The sequence below is a fragment of the Corella eumyota genome, chromosome 2 (assembly GCF_963082875.1).
Source record: "Corella eumyota chromosome 2, kaCorEumy4.1, whole genome shotgun sequence".
Lineage (NCBI taxonomy): Eukaryota > Metazoa > Chordata > Ascidiacea > Phlebobranchia > Corellidae > Corella > Corella eumyota.
Window position 1 is genome coordinate 9950016 of NC_137491.1, and position 19201 is coordinate 9969216.

A 19201-nucleotide genomic window follows, 5' to 3' on the forward strand; every position below is an offset into this window, starting at 1 on the left:
ACTTTATGATTTTTTTGTATATATACATTTATCCTTGATGTTGGAAGGTCGACTTCACGACCTGAACATAGAGAAACAACTGTTTACCCAACCCAGTCTTAAGTTGCATTTAGCAGTTTTTAAATTTTATCAATTATAATTGCCCGATAATTAAGCTGATGGTTAAGTGCTGGCTTAGCAGAAGTTTATACCGTGTATAGAGCCTTACTCAAGGTTCCTACAGCGTGAGAGCAACAGGGATTGAACCCCTGACCTTATGTTGTGTAACAAACCCTGACCTTATGTAGTGTACGTGTTTTGACCACTAAACTACCATGCTGGCAAGTAGTTGCCTTAGCCAAATATTGTTTAACCTTCAGACCAAGATCGCTTTAAAAACTTTAAAAATATACCTGTAGGAATGGTAATGGGTGGTGTTTCATTAGAAATTGATGTATTGACTGGAGTCAGAATTCTGGTGAACCAGTTAAAAGCAGTCAATTTATTTCTAACACCTTAAAACAAAGCATGTATCAAATAAAACGAACAGGACCTTAAGCAAGTGTTTGGTTAAATTAAATATAGTAATTAATATATATGTCCACTTGCATATTCTAAAAATTTAAATTTCAAAAAAACATTTGAATTTTAGTTAGCAATTTCTTACTTTTAATAACTTCTTCGTCTGCAGAATGATATTCACCACTGCTGTCTAAAACCAAAAATATTTAATTCTAAATAGTTAAATAATAAGAAAAATTTAGTGCTTGCCAATAAAAAATAAAATTTTAATATTCTACCTGAATCATTAACAGCGACTTTAGAAGATGATCTTTTTCTCTTTTTTGGCATTTTTATTAACTGGCAGACAGGATGATCAGATAATACTAAGTTGTTTTTTTATCAGCAAAAAATTAATAGGCTAGAAGCTACTGGCAGACTGGTAAGCTGTAAAGCATACTAGTTTACCTTAAAAAAGATGCATTTTTTTGTTATAATAGCTCCAACAAAAATGCACACTTCACAATTAAAACTATGCAAAAAAGGGTTAGAAATTTTGTATTAGCACCGAACAGCTGAACAGCAATTTTTTATAAAAAGTTTTACTGTTTTTTACATCTTAATCTAAGGGTTTAATTAAACCAAAAACATAGTGGCTACAGGCAAGTGTTTAAAGACAACGAACCTTTGTGTTTTTTCGTACAAAACCTTTTTTTAGTACCAAGTCTCTAATAAGTAAATAAAGATCAAAACATAAAATATTGTTAACTCCCGCAGAATTTTTACCACGTGAAAAATAACATTCAGGGTTGCCAAATACTTAAACATTTTTTTTTAAATGTATGTAATACTTGATATTTTAAGTTTTTGGCACCGCAAAAATAAGTATAGAAGTAAAATTTGCTTTATAACCAAAAATCTGTCTTACCGGTTAAACATAATATTGTAAATCAAAATTTTAGAAACAATATTTTACTGAAATTTAGTTTAATTTTTTTTTTTAATTTTTTTTTGTTAAATTGGAAGTAAAATGGCGTTATTAAGTTACGGTTTTTAATAAGTATAAAAAAATGGTATAATTTAATAAAAATTAAAATGGTTTTATTTTTTACAACGTATTTTTTTTTAAATATTTGTAGTATTTTTATAAAAAAAACAATGGGTTTAACTGAAATATACTAGGTAAATGTTCCTTAAAGTGCCAGTTATGTTACTTTTATGTCAATAACCTAATCAGAATGTCGAATGACCTATTTTTGACATTTTGTTTCGGTTTTATCAAAAACAGCGTTACATAAACACATTGACAGGTAAATCCTTATATTAAATAGTAACCCACAAGTTAATTTAAAAATGATATGTATATATAATTCTTTTTACCTTTGTTATAGTTTCAAAAGTTAAATAATGCACTAGAGCGACAAATGGACTGCATTTTTCGAATTGTTAGCGAGGGTACGTCACAATTTAATGGCGAGACGGTAAGGTGACCTACATTTTTAAATTACCAATTATTTATAGAACGTGAGGTTGACAAAAGAAACGTTAGAGATCCGCGCCGTGTACGAAAAAAAGCTTGACGGCGAAACTTTCTTTTTATTCTCTCACTTTAAATCGATAACCATGACGCGTGTAAAAACTGGAGCTCATTCACTGTTTGGCCTATATTTTCAAGAATTTAAGATAAAAATGTCGGTCATTTCATAGTACCGTGGACTTCGTTGTTTAGTTCTTGCTAACAGCTCACATTTTAAATTTAATTAAAGAATGTAGAATTGGTTTTTGGCGTTTGCAGTAGTGTTACATCATACAGGCACAGAAGTAAAGTAGTTCATTCTAAACGATGGGCCTTCTATCAGACTATGAACCAAAGTAGCATTCTTTATTGTTGTATTTTGAACCTGTTAAGTTTGACATAATTAGAGGCAAATTGTTGTTTGTTAACGCATGGTCCTTAGTATTTGTAGTGTTAGAAATTAGTAAGTGACTTTGAACGTATGTTTTAGTAATTAAAAGTGTAAAGTAACACCATTTAGTTAGGAAATAGCTTACTAAGTTATTTTAAAACAAGTTAATTAGATTGACAGCACAAAGTGTTTTGACAATAAATTAAATTATACAAATTGACTTTAGTGGCAAGTTTTACACTTATATAACATGAGAGGCAATGTGCATAAATAATTGATAGCGCGACCATAATACTATTAAAGAGTCTCAGTAGACTGATTTACCAATCTACTAACTAGCTACCACTAACAGTCATAACATTTAGCGTACGCCAAATAAACTGTTATTGATGCACTGCATGTGTTAATCTAGTATGGTTTCCTGGTCTAATTTGACAGAAATTAATTTATAGTGATGTAATCGTAGAACTATTTTAACAACCTCATACTACTTTTCAAATTGCGAAAATTGAAGGTTTGTAAAGGTCACCCATCGGCTGAGATAACTAATTAAAGAAAGCAGAATTTAAATTAAAAAATTTCAAATTGTTATTATGCCTATTGTGTTTAAAATGTGTTTTTCGTTGCTCTTCTAGTTTTTGTGTTTTGCTAATACTGACGAAAACACGATTACAATGCAAATAACATATTAGATGAGTCACCCGAATTTTATTTTGCACATCTATCCATAATCCGACAAATATTATTGTAATTTTAGAGTCAGCTTACTAACGAAACGCAATTTTTTAAAAAATATGGTTTTATTTATTAAGTCGTATGGCATATTCGGATGCCACTTACTAGAAAAAAAAAAGAAATAGGCAATGGAAACTATTTCTAATAACTAAAAAAAAGCATAAAAACGTAAATTTTTATTGCGCGTGCTTTTTACGTAGGCAGGTAATTGCAGAGAGTTACGTTGTGCATGTACCGCTATACGTTGTTTATTGGCCGCGTGGTTTTTAATAACATCCGCCCTTCTTTCTTGTTTTAGAGTGGGCTAAGTAAAAGTGGATTTATATTAGTTAATAATGGGCAATGAAACCAAAGAAAATGGAAAGGAAAATGGCGACTTACCACTTTTGACGAGAGAAAATGGTCATTCATTCGAGGAAAATGAGCAGGCAAAACCTCAATCTCTATTACCGGTAAAAACTGTGTTAACATTTCAATAAATATGTCAAAGTTCACTTGACATATGCTTTGGTAAAATCTATACCAAAACACCTGAAATACGTGTGATTTCACTTGTTAAACCAACCACATTGATAAAGTGTACATAACACCTTGGATTTAAGTTAATTATTTACATTTGTAAATTAAGCACTATTCTAATAAGACTTAGTTATGTAAATGCATATAGGATTATAATTGTATTAAACATTCCAATTTGTAAAGATATTGTTTAATTAACATGGACTTGGTAAATATCATAAAAATAAAGTTACCAAATATCGTCGTACGTTATAGCGTTGTTTGACTTCTGTAAAAAGCAAATATTTATAGTATAGCGTACAACAAGTTTATGGGGTTGTAAATGTAGTAATTGTTACTTGTTTACGAGAAAAAAAAAACGTTTTGTATTATTTCAATGTCGAGTGAAGTGAAAATTATACAAAATAGCAAGAAAATTACACAAAAGCACACGATACCTAAAGTTCAATTCCCGTTACCGGTATACTAATTGAAAACCCTAAACAAAGCTTAGTAATTCGTGACTAGGCATTGCCAAGTTAATTAAAAAACTACCATAAAGATAAAAAAATTTAACTTATTTATTTTTAGAACTCAAATTATTGTATGATCACTCTACTATTATCCGTTGCATCTGTCATGATGTCAACTGGAATAGCAGTTGGTGCTTTAAATCCTTCTCTTGCATTATTAAATCCATTTTATAACCAAACTTATATGGTAAGAATGATATATTAGAATGACGTGGGTTTTATGGATAAATAATTTTAATAGCAACACCTTTTAAATTTTTATGCTACATAAATTGGTATTAAAAATGCCGGTGCCTTTTATTACTGGTGCATAAATAAGAATTAAGTGTTAACGCATAGTTTTTTGCCAAAAAATAAGGTTGTTGGTCTTTATTACATTTAAATGTGTTTATTAGGTTGGAACTGAAAACTGTTATGTTATTTAGTCCATACCTATTTAAACTTAACGTTATAAGTGTATCAATAAAAATGTACATGTAACTATGTAGTTTTAATTTCATTTTTTCGTTGTGTTTTAACAATATGTACTTAAATTTTGTTATGTTGAACAAATTATTTATTTTTATTACAGGACAGATATGGGGAACCGGTAGGGGAGGATTCTGCGATGTTGTTGGCCTTAACTGTTTCTATGATGCTTGCTGGTGGATTCGTTGGTGCTTTATCTATCGGTAAATTTAAGATGTTTTTTTCTTTTATGTTCAACCTTTTAAACAACTATTAGCTTATTAGTAATATAAATTGTTTTACCGTGAGATGTTGAGGTTAATTACTTTTAAACTTTAATTTTAGTTTATTCCATATTTCTTGCCATCTTTGTTTTTTGCCAAACTTAGCAGAAGACATTTTTAAAGCTTAAATTACCCTTTTTTTACATAATTGTTTAATGCTCAGTCCTACAGTTAATATATAACAATAAGTGTAAGATTGATTTTCTAAAATAAAATATATTTCTTATATTTAGGTTGGGTTTTGGCTCGTTTAAGTCGCAAAGGTTCCATGATAGCAATGAATCTCACCAACGTGGTATCAGTTATGGTGATTACCCTTGGAGGTCGACTTATACCTTCGTACGAGGCTATTATCATCGGTCGATTTATAATGGGATTGTTTTGCGGCTTTGGAATGAGTAGGTAGTGTTAAAATATTCGTTAAAAACTAAATTTAAATTTGGTGCTATTTTTTGAAGTATATTTTTAATATTTAACACAGTATTAATAAATATACAGAATTTATCGTTGTATTTTTCTTCTTTTTTAGATTTAATTCCAATTGTAGTAGCTGAAACTTCGTCTCTACAGAGACAAGCCTTTTACTTAAGTTTGATCGGTGTAAATCTTTCGTTCGGTGGCTTATTTGGTTTGTGCTTCAGTTTTAAGCAGGTGAAACGCGTAAAAACATGTATTAAGGTGTCTAAGTAAATATTAGAAGGTTGTAAAATAGTCACAATGTGATATCGCGGTCTAGGTGTTAAACATACGCGGGTTTGTCATACATAAGGTACAGAGTTCGATTCGTAATGTTGACACAAATTAAAAATTGAAATTTTAAATAAACAAATATATTTTTTTTATGCAATAGGTTTTAGGTACAGAGGACTTGTGGCCAATTTTGTTAACTCTATCTTCTCTACCTTCGTTAGTTTACTTATTCTTATCACCCTGGCTACCACAAACTCCTTCCTATTTATTAAGGCAAGGGAAAAAAGCCGAAGCACTAAATACATTTAAGATTTTGAGAAATTACAGCGACGAGGTATGTTACTGTATTTAACGTATAAGGTATTTATAAACTCCTATATACTCAGATGTATTTTTACCTAACATTCTCCTACGACAAGGGTGTTAAGTTGTATATTTTCATTGGGGTTAAATTATAGTAAATATTTCAAAACAACATAGTTGAAATTTCTTGGAAAGTTTGTAGGGGAGAAAAGTAGTAGACCATGTAATAGGATTCCTAATAGCGGAAACAATTCAATTGTTAGTGGATTATTTAAAGAATAAAGCATGTTTGTTATAGAACTTGTATTTTAAATCTATTGTATTACTACAAAAAAACAAAGGTATTTATAGACTATATTTTACTGAGTCAAAAACTGTCAAAATCTACATTCAAGACACTGTTTTATTTATTAACAAATTCCTCAAAAAATAGTCTATTAAGAACAAAAAGTTTATTGTAACACAAAACTTATAGTTTTGAAGTTTTAATTCCCTAAAGACCGAAACGAGATTTTGAATAATAGTATGTTTTTAAATATACATTTTGATCTTAAAACTGATGTAATATTCGACGTGCATTACCTAAAAATTGTAGGCGTGTTCACCTAGATAGCTTATAAATAAAATATTAGAATCTTGCATTTTTCTGACCCGCTTGCGGCAATGCAGAAAGTTCTTGCGACGTCGTAACATTTCACTGCCAAATTTATTGCATTCCAGAAAAGAATTTTCTCATTTATTATCTGAAAATTTAAAATCTTTTTTTTTAAATTTGACCTAGTTTGTAAATTTTAATATTCTATAAACATTTACACAAAGAAAACAATTTTTTCTCTTGAAATAATATTTTTATTTGACTTTTTTTTTAAATTTTATAAATAGCTAAAACTCGCTGCTAATATTAACTTTAACGGAGTGTAATATTTGTTGTTATTCATTAACAACAGAGGTTAAAAAATACAAGAATAGCCCATAAGCTATATATGAAGGTGTACGTGATAGTATTTTTAAGTCCTCGTCAAAAATAAACACGTCTTAGGCTTAGACTAAAACCGTGACATTATCATTACCTAACGTCTCAATATTTGGGCTCGATAATCATTTTTAATTTTAGAAAGAAATTACACATTCTGGCGCTTAGAAGCTATCTTACATAGATCTCTTAACCGTGAAATATACATAAGTTACTTGTAATCTAATATAAACGACTGTGTTTTTTAAAAAAATCAAGAATTTTTGTTAATACTGTTAAGAAAGCGTCTCATCTTGTATAGCCGTTAGTTAGTAAAGTCGTGTTAAAGTCGGGTTAAATTACATCACTAGAATTACAATAGGTTAACTAATTTAAACTCAATTCAACTCTATTTATTTACTTTTAAACTAATCTTTTGGTGTGTGATTTTACAGTTAAATTTGTTTTTAGTGAGGGTTTATTTAAAAAAAGGTTTTGTAATTTAATTATATTCTTTATGACCTTGGACAAGAAATTTAAAGTATATTTCCTCTTGTGTTATTGTTCGTTTATTTATTTCTCTTTTGAATTCTGGGTTAAAAATTTAATGTACTGTTACATACCTGCTTGGTATCCATATTTATTTTGCGTAAAAAGACAAACACTTTTTTAACATTTTCTGGCGCCAAGCGACTTCTGTCATTTTTGGAAAAATATCACATGAGAATATTCGAGCTGTTCTTTTATTTGGTTTATCTTAAAATCGAGGACACATGTTAACGTGAACTACTCATCAGATCTGTTGTTGTTGAGGGCTTGTCTAGTCAACAAGATAAAAACATTCATGTTTAACCTATATTTCTACGCCTAAACAAACAGTTTAACATATGCGCTTGTTGTCGTTGCGGATAACATGCGAACTTTACCAGCCTACCTAAAAAAATATAAAAATTCTACAAGATTATTTTTTAATTTTTTTTAGAATGAACTTTTAAAAGAGTTTTCTGTAATGGAAAAAATGTTAAAGACGGACGGACAGAAAGTTCGTTTGGTGAAAATAACCGAAATGTTGTCGTCACCGCAGTATAGAACTCAGCTTTTTGCTGTAATCATGGTTTTTCTACAATGTAAGTTTAAAATCCGATTAATAAATACGTATAAACTAAATTATATAAGTCTAAATTTTTGCGCGGTGTGCATTTTCTCTTATAAGATATTGTGCAATACATTCTGTCTTTATAGACTGTTACTTATTTCCAATCGCTTTTTTACATATTTATCCTTGGTGTGGGAAGGTCGACTTCACGACCTAAACATAGACTAACAGCCGTTACCTTGACCCAGTCTTAAGTTGCCTTCGACATTTTTTGGTATTATAGATTATATTTGCTCAAGAATTAAACTGTTGTTTAAGTGTTGGCTTAACGGGAGTTTATACCGTTTATAACGTCTTACTTAAGAGCGCTACAGAATGAGAGCATTGGGAATCGAACCCAAGGTCCTATGTAGGGTAGGAAGTGTTCTGACCACTACACCACGCTGCCGGTACTTTGTTACTTAAGTTACATTAAAGTTACTTTTATTAAAAAAATTAAAAATTAATAAAAAAATTTTGTAGCTCAACTCTGCGGTATAAATGCAGTTGGTTCTTACACGAATTTAATTTTTATGGAGGCAAATTTTGATCAAGACGGAGCAACGACTGCATCTACAGTTGTTTATTCTGTTCAATTTATTGTTGCACTGGCAGGGGTAAATATTACATTTAATTAACAATATTATTATGGATTTTTTTAATTGCTTTACAAATGCATAAATTTAATAATAAAATTAGGGCTTGTTTTTTGATTTAAAAGTATATTTCTCCCACGTTTTTTTCAAGGAATTGTTAAGATTGATACATGTTATGCATGCGGTTATTATTTGTTTATTTGTCAATTTACTATTGAAAGAAGAAAGTAACTTCGATTACTTTTAATAGTAAACAACGAAACATTTCTCTTTAAGTTGTGACCATGCAAAAATTGCCCTTGTTTTGTTTCTGAGTTTTGAAAATTTGTAAATTTTTTCAGTCTGGTGCTGTGGATAGATGGGGGACGCGTACTATCAACATTCTATCAGGTTTAATCATGTCAGCATCTTTAATTATGTTAACCCTGTCTCTCGTGTTCGTAGATATATCGGGTTGGCCATACGTTGGTGTAGTAGCTGTTACTATCTACGTGCTAGTGTAAGTTATAAATTTGTCTCTAAAATTAATTTTAGAGATTTTTACATTAATTTTCTAGAATATATATTTTATATTGTAATTAACACCCCATGATGCAGTGGTTTATTGTCCCTAAAAATGGACTAAGAATTTAGTTTTACTTCTTTATCATTGCTTAATTTGGGCTGGTAGTTACATATACTAACTTCCAAACCTTAATCTACATCAGCAGATGATAAATCATTTTCTAAACTTGTATACGCCTTAAAATATTTGCCGAAAAACCTCAAAGCCTCTAAGTTTAGTTTATTGAAAATAGGGCAAAGTTGAAATCAAGATTTTAGATTATTTAAAATTTTTCCACCGAACGTGTTTAAAAAAAAACGAGTACACTTACATGAACCTCATTTGTTTATAAATGTTTTGGATCTGTTCTCTGCCTTACGGCATTATTCCATGAAATACGTTATGTAAGTGCTTAAACTGTTAAAACTGAATCTAAACGAAAAGATTGAGATGGTCTGTCACCACAACAAGCAAGTTCGTTTGAGTTTGTTACCTAATTGTGCAAAGAACGTTTGCTCTATTTTTTTTGAGTGTAAACAATAGTGAAAGCGATGTTGTGTTGGGTTAATCAAAATTCTTAAAAGTTTTTTACCCATCATTGGATAAACAACAACGAAAAAATAAACTTTTTTAAATTTAACCATAGCACTTTTTTTAAACTGTTTACTGAAGATTTACTATTTAAAGTTTTGCTGGTACTTTATAGATATAAGAGATGAATTATTGGGGGCACATACCCTAATACCAATATGCAATTATTAAAAATAATAAAGTACTATATTTTAGTTTTCTGTTTTTAGGCTATTACTTGTATTGCTTTTTTGGTTTTATAAATTTCAATCTAAATATTAATATGATTAGATGGGCTTGTGGTGTAAGTTTAACTTTGTTCCCGATGTTGGCGGCTTTTACAACCGAGCAAACCCGAGAAACAGCCTTCACTTATGGCGGGGGAATATTCTGGATTTTTTCCTGGTTCGTCAGTTTTATATCCCCCTATTTAATGGTAAGTTAATTACACAGCATTATTTCAACTATAGAGTTTTTTGTTATAAGGAAAACCATGCTGTTTCGAAGGTAGGTTATGATTAAATGTTGTTTATAATATTATATGGGGCTATATGCAGAAAAGTGGAAATGCATATCAATTTATTTTGTGTATTATTAAAAAAATTTGCCATTGTAGAAATACGCGAAAGCTTACGCGTTTATACCGTGGGCAATTTGCAACGCTTTCTTTGCCGGTTACGTCATCATGTTTCTGCCCGAGACTAAAGGGAAAACCCCGGACCAGATACAAAAACACTTTCGTGGCAAAAAATCTACCACCACGCTTATCGACCAGACCAAGGTTTAAAAATCGCACAATACGTCACTTATTAATGACGTCATGACCCAAAATTTTTTTGATGACGTCAGATGTTGATTGTCACCTGGTGTCTCTAAAACGATTTCTGTAGGTATTTTAGTTTCATTTTTTTATTCACTTTGTTTTATTTTTTTTGTATTATAAAATAGTACTAAAGAAGCTAAAAAGCCGGTATTACATCTTTATTTATTTGCTTAAACTAAAAACATATGCTTTTTTGTTCAGCATAATCTTTGTTTTTACAATGATATTTATTTAAGTAGACTTATATTTCGCAAAACAAAATCAAACTTAAGTTTCATTTACCTTATTACCTGAGTACTTATTTTTAAATTTTTATCAAATTCACATGATTTTAATTTATTAAGAAGAGGTGCTATGACATGCAATTTCGGTGAAAGGTGTGTTTTAATTTTTGAGGTGTTTTTATCAAAAATGATTTAAGTAAGGTATACGAGTACCTTTATTTGAAACCAATAAGCTTTAAGCTAAAATTGAATTATTTAAAGCACTTTGGTCTAACTCAATTTATTTAAAAAAAAGTTATATTCTAATGCAATTCGAAAACTTTAAAAATTAACTCATTTTGCGCCAATGTGAGATCAAATTTCAAATTATTCGATTATTTTAATGTTTTGCGATGAAATATTGGGTAGTTGTTTTGCTATTTTTATTTTTTAATGTAGTACTGTATTTAAAACTTCTAATGGCGGTTTAAATTTAAGCTCAAATTTGCATCGGTCAATTTAGTTACTTTTTATTTATTTACTGCCAAAACAAGTACATGAATTACGCTTGTTTTATTATTACGCTTTTCTATTTAACTTATTAAGTATTTTAAACTGAGTTATAGTGCTATTAATTACAAAATTTTGAACACAACATAATGCATCTAAAGTACATTTTCTTACTTTTTATGTAATTAATAATACGTTGGTTAATTGTAATTAAACGTTTAATAAAATAAAAAAAAATAATTAAACTTTACAGATGTAATAATCTAAATTAATTAATTTACACTTAAATTACGTAGCGTAAATTATATTTTAAAATAAATATTATAAATTTTTAATATGGGTAATTATAATGTACAAATATATATATTTTTGAATTTAAATTTACGACTGAAAATGTAAAGATTTTTGATCCTACATTTCTTGCTTTTTTAATAAGTCTCGTAACTATGTTTTCCACTTCGACACATCACTAATGCGAATATCATTCCGAAAATCTGTACACAAAAACATGTATTGGTTTTAAAATTGTTATATTTTAAGTTTAAAATAATGTAACTCCTTACCTCTGCTAGGCCTATTCCCAAACCAATGCCGGCTATAAGCACAATGTTGTCGTTAACAAACTGCAGAATAGCATTGTAACAGTCCTGTAAAAATAGTGTTCTTTTACAATGTCAAAATACGTTTGTTTTAAATTTGTAATCATTTTAATTTAAAAAAAATCACAAACCATATAGATACTAACGTTTTGGTATATGGTTGCCGACGTTGCAGTACAAGTTCCATTAGGTGCCGCACATGTTACAGAAACACCGACGGTAGGTGGCGTACATTCGCAGCCCTTAGTTGTACCGTTTACCCAATCCGAACATCCATTCACAAGTCCACAGCATTGAAACTATACAAATAAACTATATAATACTTATTCAAATACTAATGCCCGTTTTATATGCCCTAATGTTGTAGTATTTTCTTAAAATTTACTTGTCTATATATTCTATGATAAAGCAATAATTAACATAAATAAGTATTTAAGAATAGACTTTTCTGCCTCGTTAGCCGGTAGCAACATTAGTTATATTGCAATATATATATTTATATAAAATATTATTTAGTTGATTTTTTTGTTTTACATACGCTTTGTTGTAACGATATCACTGTGTTAGCATATGCACTGTCCTTGCTTTCATCAATGGGCAAAGTAGAACTTAACCCAGATTTAATGGTGGTTTCAATCTAAACGAAAGAAAGTATTTAGTTAGCTTAGTTGGATAGTAAACTAAAGAGTCAACAAATGTTCTTTTTACACGTTTTTCGTGATTTTATGAAAAAAAGTCTCCAAGATAGAACTTTTTTAAATGCGATTTATTTAAAATTATAGAGTAGAAAAGTATAACATAAAGCATAGTTATGTACTTGACATATTTTCTAATGTCATTATTTAAACACGATTACAAAATCTATTTACATGGAATACCAAATACACTGTTCTTGTTTAACTTATAGGCGTCTTCTCCAACGCCCCAACAATGAAATCTGTGTGTTTAGCAACACTATATGTCAATGCCAATTTTTATAAGTCCTTCTTATTAAACACATGAGTCATAAAAAGTATTAAAATTTGTGTTTAATTTTGCTTTGAAAGACATAAAACTATTAACTGCGTTTAATTAAATTGACTTTTGCGTTATGGCCTTGATGAACCTTCTAAAGTGAATTTGGGTAAATATAATTTTTCTATAGCTTTACCAATTTTACTGAACTTTTAACATATTGAGTATTGGCTATAAATACTTACTGACGACTGTGAAACTAAAGCCCATATTCCAATACCGACTTGCATTAGAAAAATGATAAGAAGGAACGTAAAATACTAAAAAAATATGAAACAAGTAACACTATAAACTTATATGGTTAAACAATAAAACTTATTTGGATAATTTGCAGTTATGTTTGCACTGTAGGAATGTTTAAATATACTTTCATTTTAAATATTTGTGTTGTGTTTTTTACTTAAAACTATATGTAGCCTTATTTTAATCATTACCGTTCCTAGTAAGCATTGGTTTTCCTTGATTGCGCCACAGCAGCCAAAAAATCCAACAACAAACATAATACAACCAACCGAAATAAGGACATAACAACCTTAGATATAGTTAACGAGTAAAATTTACTTTAATATTTTATGGCATTCCAAGAAAGCGTTTTAAAGAATATGTCCTATCATTTTATCAGTTTTCTGTAATAACATTTTATACAAGTAAGTTAATTATTGAACAGCCTAAATTTTAAGCAAATTGTAAAATTTATGCAAGATGTATTTAAACAGAAAAGGTTAAGTTTTGAATTCTTAAAACTTGCCTGAGTAGTAAAATTGTAGCCCAGCTACTTCAACGACGTTTTCAACATTGTTGGCAACTAACAAATAAATTCCCACTCCAAGAACAGCACCACCTGCAATCTTAAACATACAAATATAAGTTTTAATTAAACGTTATGGTAAATATTATACAATAATATATCAAACAAACTATTTAATTTTAAATTTAAACGCTGTAGGCTACAACTTAAAAATACAATAAGATATTTTAAAATAGGTCGAAAATTTTTAAAGCAGTGGTTATCATATGTATATATATATATTGAGTTAAATGTAATGTATATCATATTCTTTAAACTTTACAAATTAAATAACTTACCCAAAATAAAATGTTAAACACAAACAAGAGATACTTGATAATATCGGTACAGCAACCCATTTTTTAAATACAAGATGTCGTATTTATTTCAAAATCTATGCAAACTATAAAATCCTGAATTTAAAAAATGTTTAACAAACGTAAACTTTTTATTTAAAAAGCATTTGAAGCTAAACCTTTTTTAAAATTCGTTTGACTTGAAATCTACCAACTAAACTAACTTTTACACAATGGCCATTATTTCTAAAATAATGTTTAAGGCATAAAACTTGTTTGATTTGCTAAATCATCACAAATAAAACCGGCCATTGTGTTAAAGCCCATGTTAGAGCACGATTTTAATAATCATGAATTGGAATAAGTATAGTACAAATAGGCCTATAGCTAAGAATTGTATTTGCTTAACCGCTTAATGTTTTTCCCTTAGAATAAACAAACAGTGTGTAAAAAAGTTTAAACCTTTGGTGTATTTGAAATTTTTTTCTATTTTTATTTACTCTTAATTTTAAAATACCGCAAATTAAACTTTTAATTCCGAATATTTTAACATATTGTTATGTTTATTTAAACACTCACTCAGTATTTAGTTTAGTTTTAGATTTTAAAGAATACTATGTTAGCTATTTTGAGTTTTTTACAGATGTATCAAGTTTTATTTAAAATATTTTTGAAACCTATATTTAAATCATTTAAATTTTAATTGCATGATTTGCAATTTGTATTAGGCTTTAGTGTATTTTATAACTTGTTGATTGAGATACTAAATCTGGCCATAGGTGGACTAACGTGTTTTGTTCAATAATATTGGTGTTAAAACAAAGTGTTTTGCATTTGGAATTGTTTGCATTTTATTAAATCAAAAACGTACCTTTATATTATTATTAAGCATTTTTCAAATTAAAAATTCACATTTATCTTATTTTGACCTACTCTACATTATTGTTTTACTCATTTCAAAACACAATAAATACACGAGTACAAAATTTGACTTATATTCGATTTAATAAAGTTACACATTATATTAAAATTCAACTCAAGTATTGGAACAAAATAAACTATTTTGGTTAAAAAACACTAATTGTGGTAATGGTTAGATTTAAACTTCAGACTTTATGCAATCGTTCATAAAATTGAATAAGTACTTTTTTTAGAAAAATATTTATGAAAATTTAACGTACTGGGAATAATAGGTTTTCATACACAACAACATACAAATTAATCTAGTTGGAAACCTTACACATGTTCGAGCAGATTAAACATTTTTTGGCCTTTATCGCACAATCATTACAAAATACCAAATGATCACATACAAAGGGTGCACGAGTCTTCGGATTTTCTCCGCACACTTTGCAGTTAATGTACTGCTTATTGTAACACTCTATTGCGTTTTTTTCCGTTTCTTTATATTGTAATTCGCGGCACCCAATATACATGTTTTCCATAGTGACCGTATCTTCCCTGTTTTAAAACAAAATAATTATATCGGTTATACCCACGTTTTCGTTTTTGTAAATTTTTTGTAAGAAGTGTTTTATAGTACCAATCTCAAATTTAACAAAATCCACATATTTTCATAACAACCTACTTAACACTCGTTATATACAAATATATAACAATAACTACCCATTTTGTGGGTTGAACTTCTCGTAAACTTTAAACACTATATCTGGTAAAAAGTGTTTTTCCGCTTCTTGTACAATCGCACTGTTGTTATATGATAAATGCAACGCCTTCTCTTTTTCAGAATACTTTCTAAAATTACAACGGTTGTAAAAAATCCTGAAACTTTTATGTAGAAAAAAAAATAAAAGATTTTACTTGTGTTTTAATACCCATTCTTTTCGCAAAGTTGAACAAAAGGAGGGCATTTGTAGATAATAAAAATCCGCTATTTCGCTCATCGATTTATTGACTTCCGTTAATATCTAAACATGAAAAATATCAAAATAAACTTGTAAAAATTATCAGGGTAGCGTAAAACAAAATAAAACTGTTATTTAATATCAAAATTATTATGTTTTACTTGAAATAGACCCCTTTTCTCATTTTCCTTGATATCATTTAATTTTGCACAAAGTTCTTGAATAAAACGTGTTCCGGTTTCAATTTGCTTAGACGGATGTGCGACATATCCTAGGTTTTAATTTAAATTCACAAATTGTTAAGCAAAATTAGGAGAAAAAATTTTAATATTTAAGCTTAATGTTTAAAAAGCTACTATTATTGTTAGTCACCTATTGTTGTTGCATTTGCAATCAGAATATCGTAGTTTAGATCAATTTGAATCTCGAACTAACATGTAAAAATATAAAAAAAACTTATTAAAAAACTAAAGTAACAGAATGCAGAATATAAAGTTTACAAAACTGCAGAAGGTGTTAAAATAAGGTTTACCTTAGGAAAAGGATTTGCCATTGTAGCACTTGCTGAACTTGATACTTCATTTTCGCTAGATGTTGATTCAATTTTTTTGTATTTAACGATGTCCCATTTGTCACCTCTACATGCCTTTATTGTTATAAAAAATATATACATTTAAAAGTATGGGACTTTGAATTTTAACATTAAATTAAAGTCACAGAGATTTGATAACACGACAAATTTAATTTTAAGACAATATTTACTCCGGTCACAATAAGTTTTGGACAGTTTAATTCTGTAAGGATATCAGTAAATTCGAACAAGCTCATCTCCTCTCCCTTTTTAAATGTCTGAAGCTTGTCGCCATCACCATGTGTTAAAATAGCACAGCCAAAACAAATCAATTGCTCCTTTTTGACTGAAATATATATACACATAGTGATTGTTATACAACATAATAAATAACGTTTGTTACCAGTTACAAACATTTCAATTACCCTCTGAAAGATAATTCTTAATTTTCTCCCTGGTACAGTCTTCCTCCTTTTGCACAACGCAATGAAAACCAAACAGCTCCATTGTAGTTTTTAAGTTTTTTGCATCTGCATCTGCTCCCCAGGTCGGATCACAATGGTTGTTTTCAAATGTCTTTAAATTTTTGATAAAAATTTTAGAATAAAATATAGTAAACATAGTTTTGTTGACATTTATACTACAAAATTAATGCTAATATTTTTGTCATTTAATTAATCACCTTAATTTTAAAGATAACAAACAGTCCGTCAGAGTGTTTGTCCATCATTTTATATTGATCCAATTTAATTACTTCACTTTTATCTCTTAAAATTAATGGCTTTGTCAAACGGCTAAAAATGATCGGCAATTTTATATTACCTGGGTTTTGATCTGATATTGTTTTGTTAACTTTAGTAGCAACCTTAAAACATACAAACAATAAAAAATATAATACCTACACTTTGAATAAATATATTCACTTCGAATATTTTTAAGATTAGCTTTAACAAATTAAATATTTTAGCTTTTAAAATCCTGTTATTAGCCCAAGCTAAAAAATTGTTTATTCGGCTTCGTTAGTTAAATATTTAAGAAAAACAAAAAGTAACTATTTTATTTTCGCGTTACAGTAATGACAATTAATTTTTTGTATAGTATTACATTTATGATATCTTAGTTTTCACTTCGAGAACGTTAAAGGTTAATTACCTTAAGTATATCAAGTTTTTGTTCATCGTTACCCAGTTCATTTGTTAAGCATTTAATAAACAAAGAAGCCGAGTAAGGTTTCCTTTCTTTAACTTAAATAAAATTTTTAAGAATTAATTGTTTTTAAAGAGAACACAGATAGCACAATAACTTTGCTTACGTTTTTCTACTGAAAGAATAATAAAAAATTCGCCCTCGACAGGAAATTGTATTGGGGTAGTGCCTCTTACGGTACCCATAAATCTGTTGCAATTGTTTTGTTTATACATCTAGTGTAAAATAAACAAAACATTTAATTTTTTTTTACTAGTCAGTTTAATTTTTATTTATAGCTTAAAATTTTTTAATTTTAAAACATATTTTTATTGTTATTAATATAAAAAAACGATTTAATATCATGATTTTAATAACTTAAAAATGGGATATATATTGAAAAATATTTTTTGTTAGTTAAAAGTTAAAGATAAGTATTAAGCTTATAAAATTTTATTTAAATTACATCATAAAAAAATAACTTACTTTGTTATATTTGGTTTGTTTTTTTATAGAAATCTATGTTTGTTTATTTAAAATTTTATTACCTGAATCACAAAAATTTTTGGTTTTTCATTCAAAGCTGGGCAGTTCTTTCCATTAAAATGCTGAGTAATATTTTCCCACAAAAATGTCTCAGTTAATGTTTCCACAAATTTGTATCCCAAAACACAACAAACAAATTGGTCAATTGAACTTGAAATTTTTTGTCTTACTAAAACCAAATAAATTATGTTAAATAATCTAATATTTTTATATGCTTTAAAAGAGCAATATCCAGTTTATCTGGAAAGTCGTTAGTTCAACTATACAATAAAGTTTAATTTTTTTTTATTAAGTTAGTAAAGCAATGCCATATATATATATATATATATATTAATATGTATATATGTGTGTATGCAAGGGAACTGTGCCTTTTCTTAAACTAAGTATACCACGAGCATACAATTTCTAAATTAAATTACAAACTTTTGTCTAGATAGTTTGACACTTCTCTTATATTGTGAGCATGTTGATCAATAACTTCGACATTAAAGTGCTGAGTGGCAGTATGGATTAGCAGACAGGCGTCTTTTCGTATTGCCTCATGTAAATTTTTACCTTTTTCAAGGTTCTATAAAACAGAGGATAATAAACATTAGTTAGTTTACATAGGTCAAATATACATTATAAACAAATTGTAATATTGCTCTAATTATGTTGTTCAACGCTACCAGATACGCATATCAAAATACATATTTGCTTAGACTTACCTGTACTGTGATAATTAAAAACAATTTTCTTGGTTCTAAAAAAAAAAAAAAAGAGATATATATATACATATGGTAATTAAAAAAAAACTTTACTATCCGCATAAAACATTTAGTTAAACTAACCATCTTTGATAGGTGAAGTAGTAGACATTTTCAGTTTAATTTAAATATAAACCTACATAAACACATCAAATATAAACCTACACATTAAAAACAATTTTATTAACCATAAGTTTAATCTTGCTCGATTTAAATATAAGGTCAGATTTGAACCTCAAGCTTTTATTTCAATTAACTACCACCTGAACTAATAAAGACAGTTCCCCTTTTTTATATTGTAATAATACAAAGGCCTATTTGTCGCTCCGTTGATTTTGTGTGGGTGTTATGTATTCAAACGGTTCCGCTTGTTTAACAACAA

At 28.5% G+C, this 19201-nt stretch overlaps 3 protein-coding genes across 4 annotated transcripts; 1 reads left to right on the forward strand and 2 right to left on the reverse strand.

The window, feature by feature from the left end:
• The first annotated feature begins 3429 nt into the window (after positions 1 to 3429).
• Positions 3430 to 11432, forward strand: LOC145741840 (solute carrier family 2, facilitated glucose transporter member 1-like). Its single transcript, XM_082559506.1, has 11 exons — positions 3430 to 3574; positions 4212 to 4340; positions 4725 to 4824; positions 5118 to 5282; positions 5414 to 5535; positions 5735 to 5908; positions 7812 to 7956; positions 8448 to 8581; positions 8902 to 9059; positions 9966 to 10110; positions 10291 to 11432. The coding sequence occupies exons 1-11, from the start codon at positions 3458 to 3460 to the stop codon at positions 10459 to 10461; spliced, it is 1560 nt and encodes a 519-aa protein (XP_082415632.1). The 5' UTR covers positions 3430 to 3457; the 3' UTR covers positions 10462 to 11432.
• Positions 11265 to 14034, reverse strand: LOC145741841 (CD9 antigen-like). Its single transcript, XM_082559507.1, has 8 exons — positions 13910 to 14034; positions 13572 to 13671; positions 13258 to 13355; positions 13009 to 13083; positions 12348 to 12446; positions 11956 to 12108; positions 11774 to 11857; positions 11265 to 11704 (listed from the first exon to the last, which is right to left on the reverse strand). Exons 1-8 carry the CDS (start codon positions 13967 to 13969, stop codon positions 11639 to 11641), a joined length of 735 nt encoding a protein of 244 aa, XP_082415633.1. The 5' UTR covers positions 13970 to 14034; the 3' UTR covers positions 11265 to 11638.
• Positions 14035 to 14854: 820 nt separating this feature from the next.
• LOC145743021 (uncharacterized) lies at positions 14855 to 18982 on the reverse strand. 2 transcript variants are annotated; one of them, XM_082560878.1, is made up of 15 exons: positions 18904 to 18982; positions 18781 to 18815; positions 18497 to 18641; positions 18076 to 18242; positions 17655 to 17763; positions 17495 to 17586; positions 17025 to 17207; positions 16768 to 16918; positions 16534 to 16688; positions 16304 to 16417; positions 16144 to 16201; positions 15933 to 16042; positions 15728 to 15834; positions 15533 to 15661; positions 14855 to 15367 (listed from the first exon to the last, which is right to left on the reverse strand). In XM_082560878.1, exons 1-15 carry the CDS (start codon positions 18929 to 18931, stop codon positions 15130 to 15132), a joined length of 1821 nt encoding a protein of 606 aa, XP_082417004.1. In that variant the 5' UTR covers positions 18932 to 18982; the 3' UTR covers positions 14855 to 15129. The 2 variants fall into 2 exon arrangements, 1 of the variants encoding a protein (XP_082417004.1); XR_014280980.1 differs by having other exon boundaries at positions 15228 to 15367; positions 15742 to 15834.
• Positions 18983 to 19201: the final 219 nt, after the last annotated feature.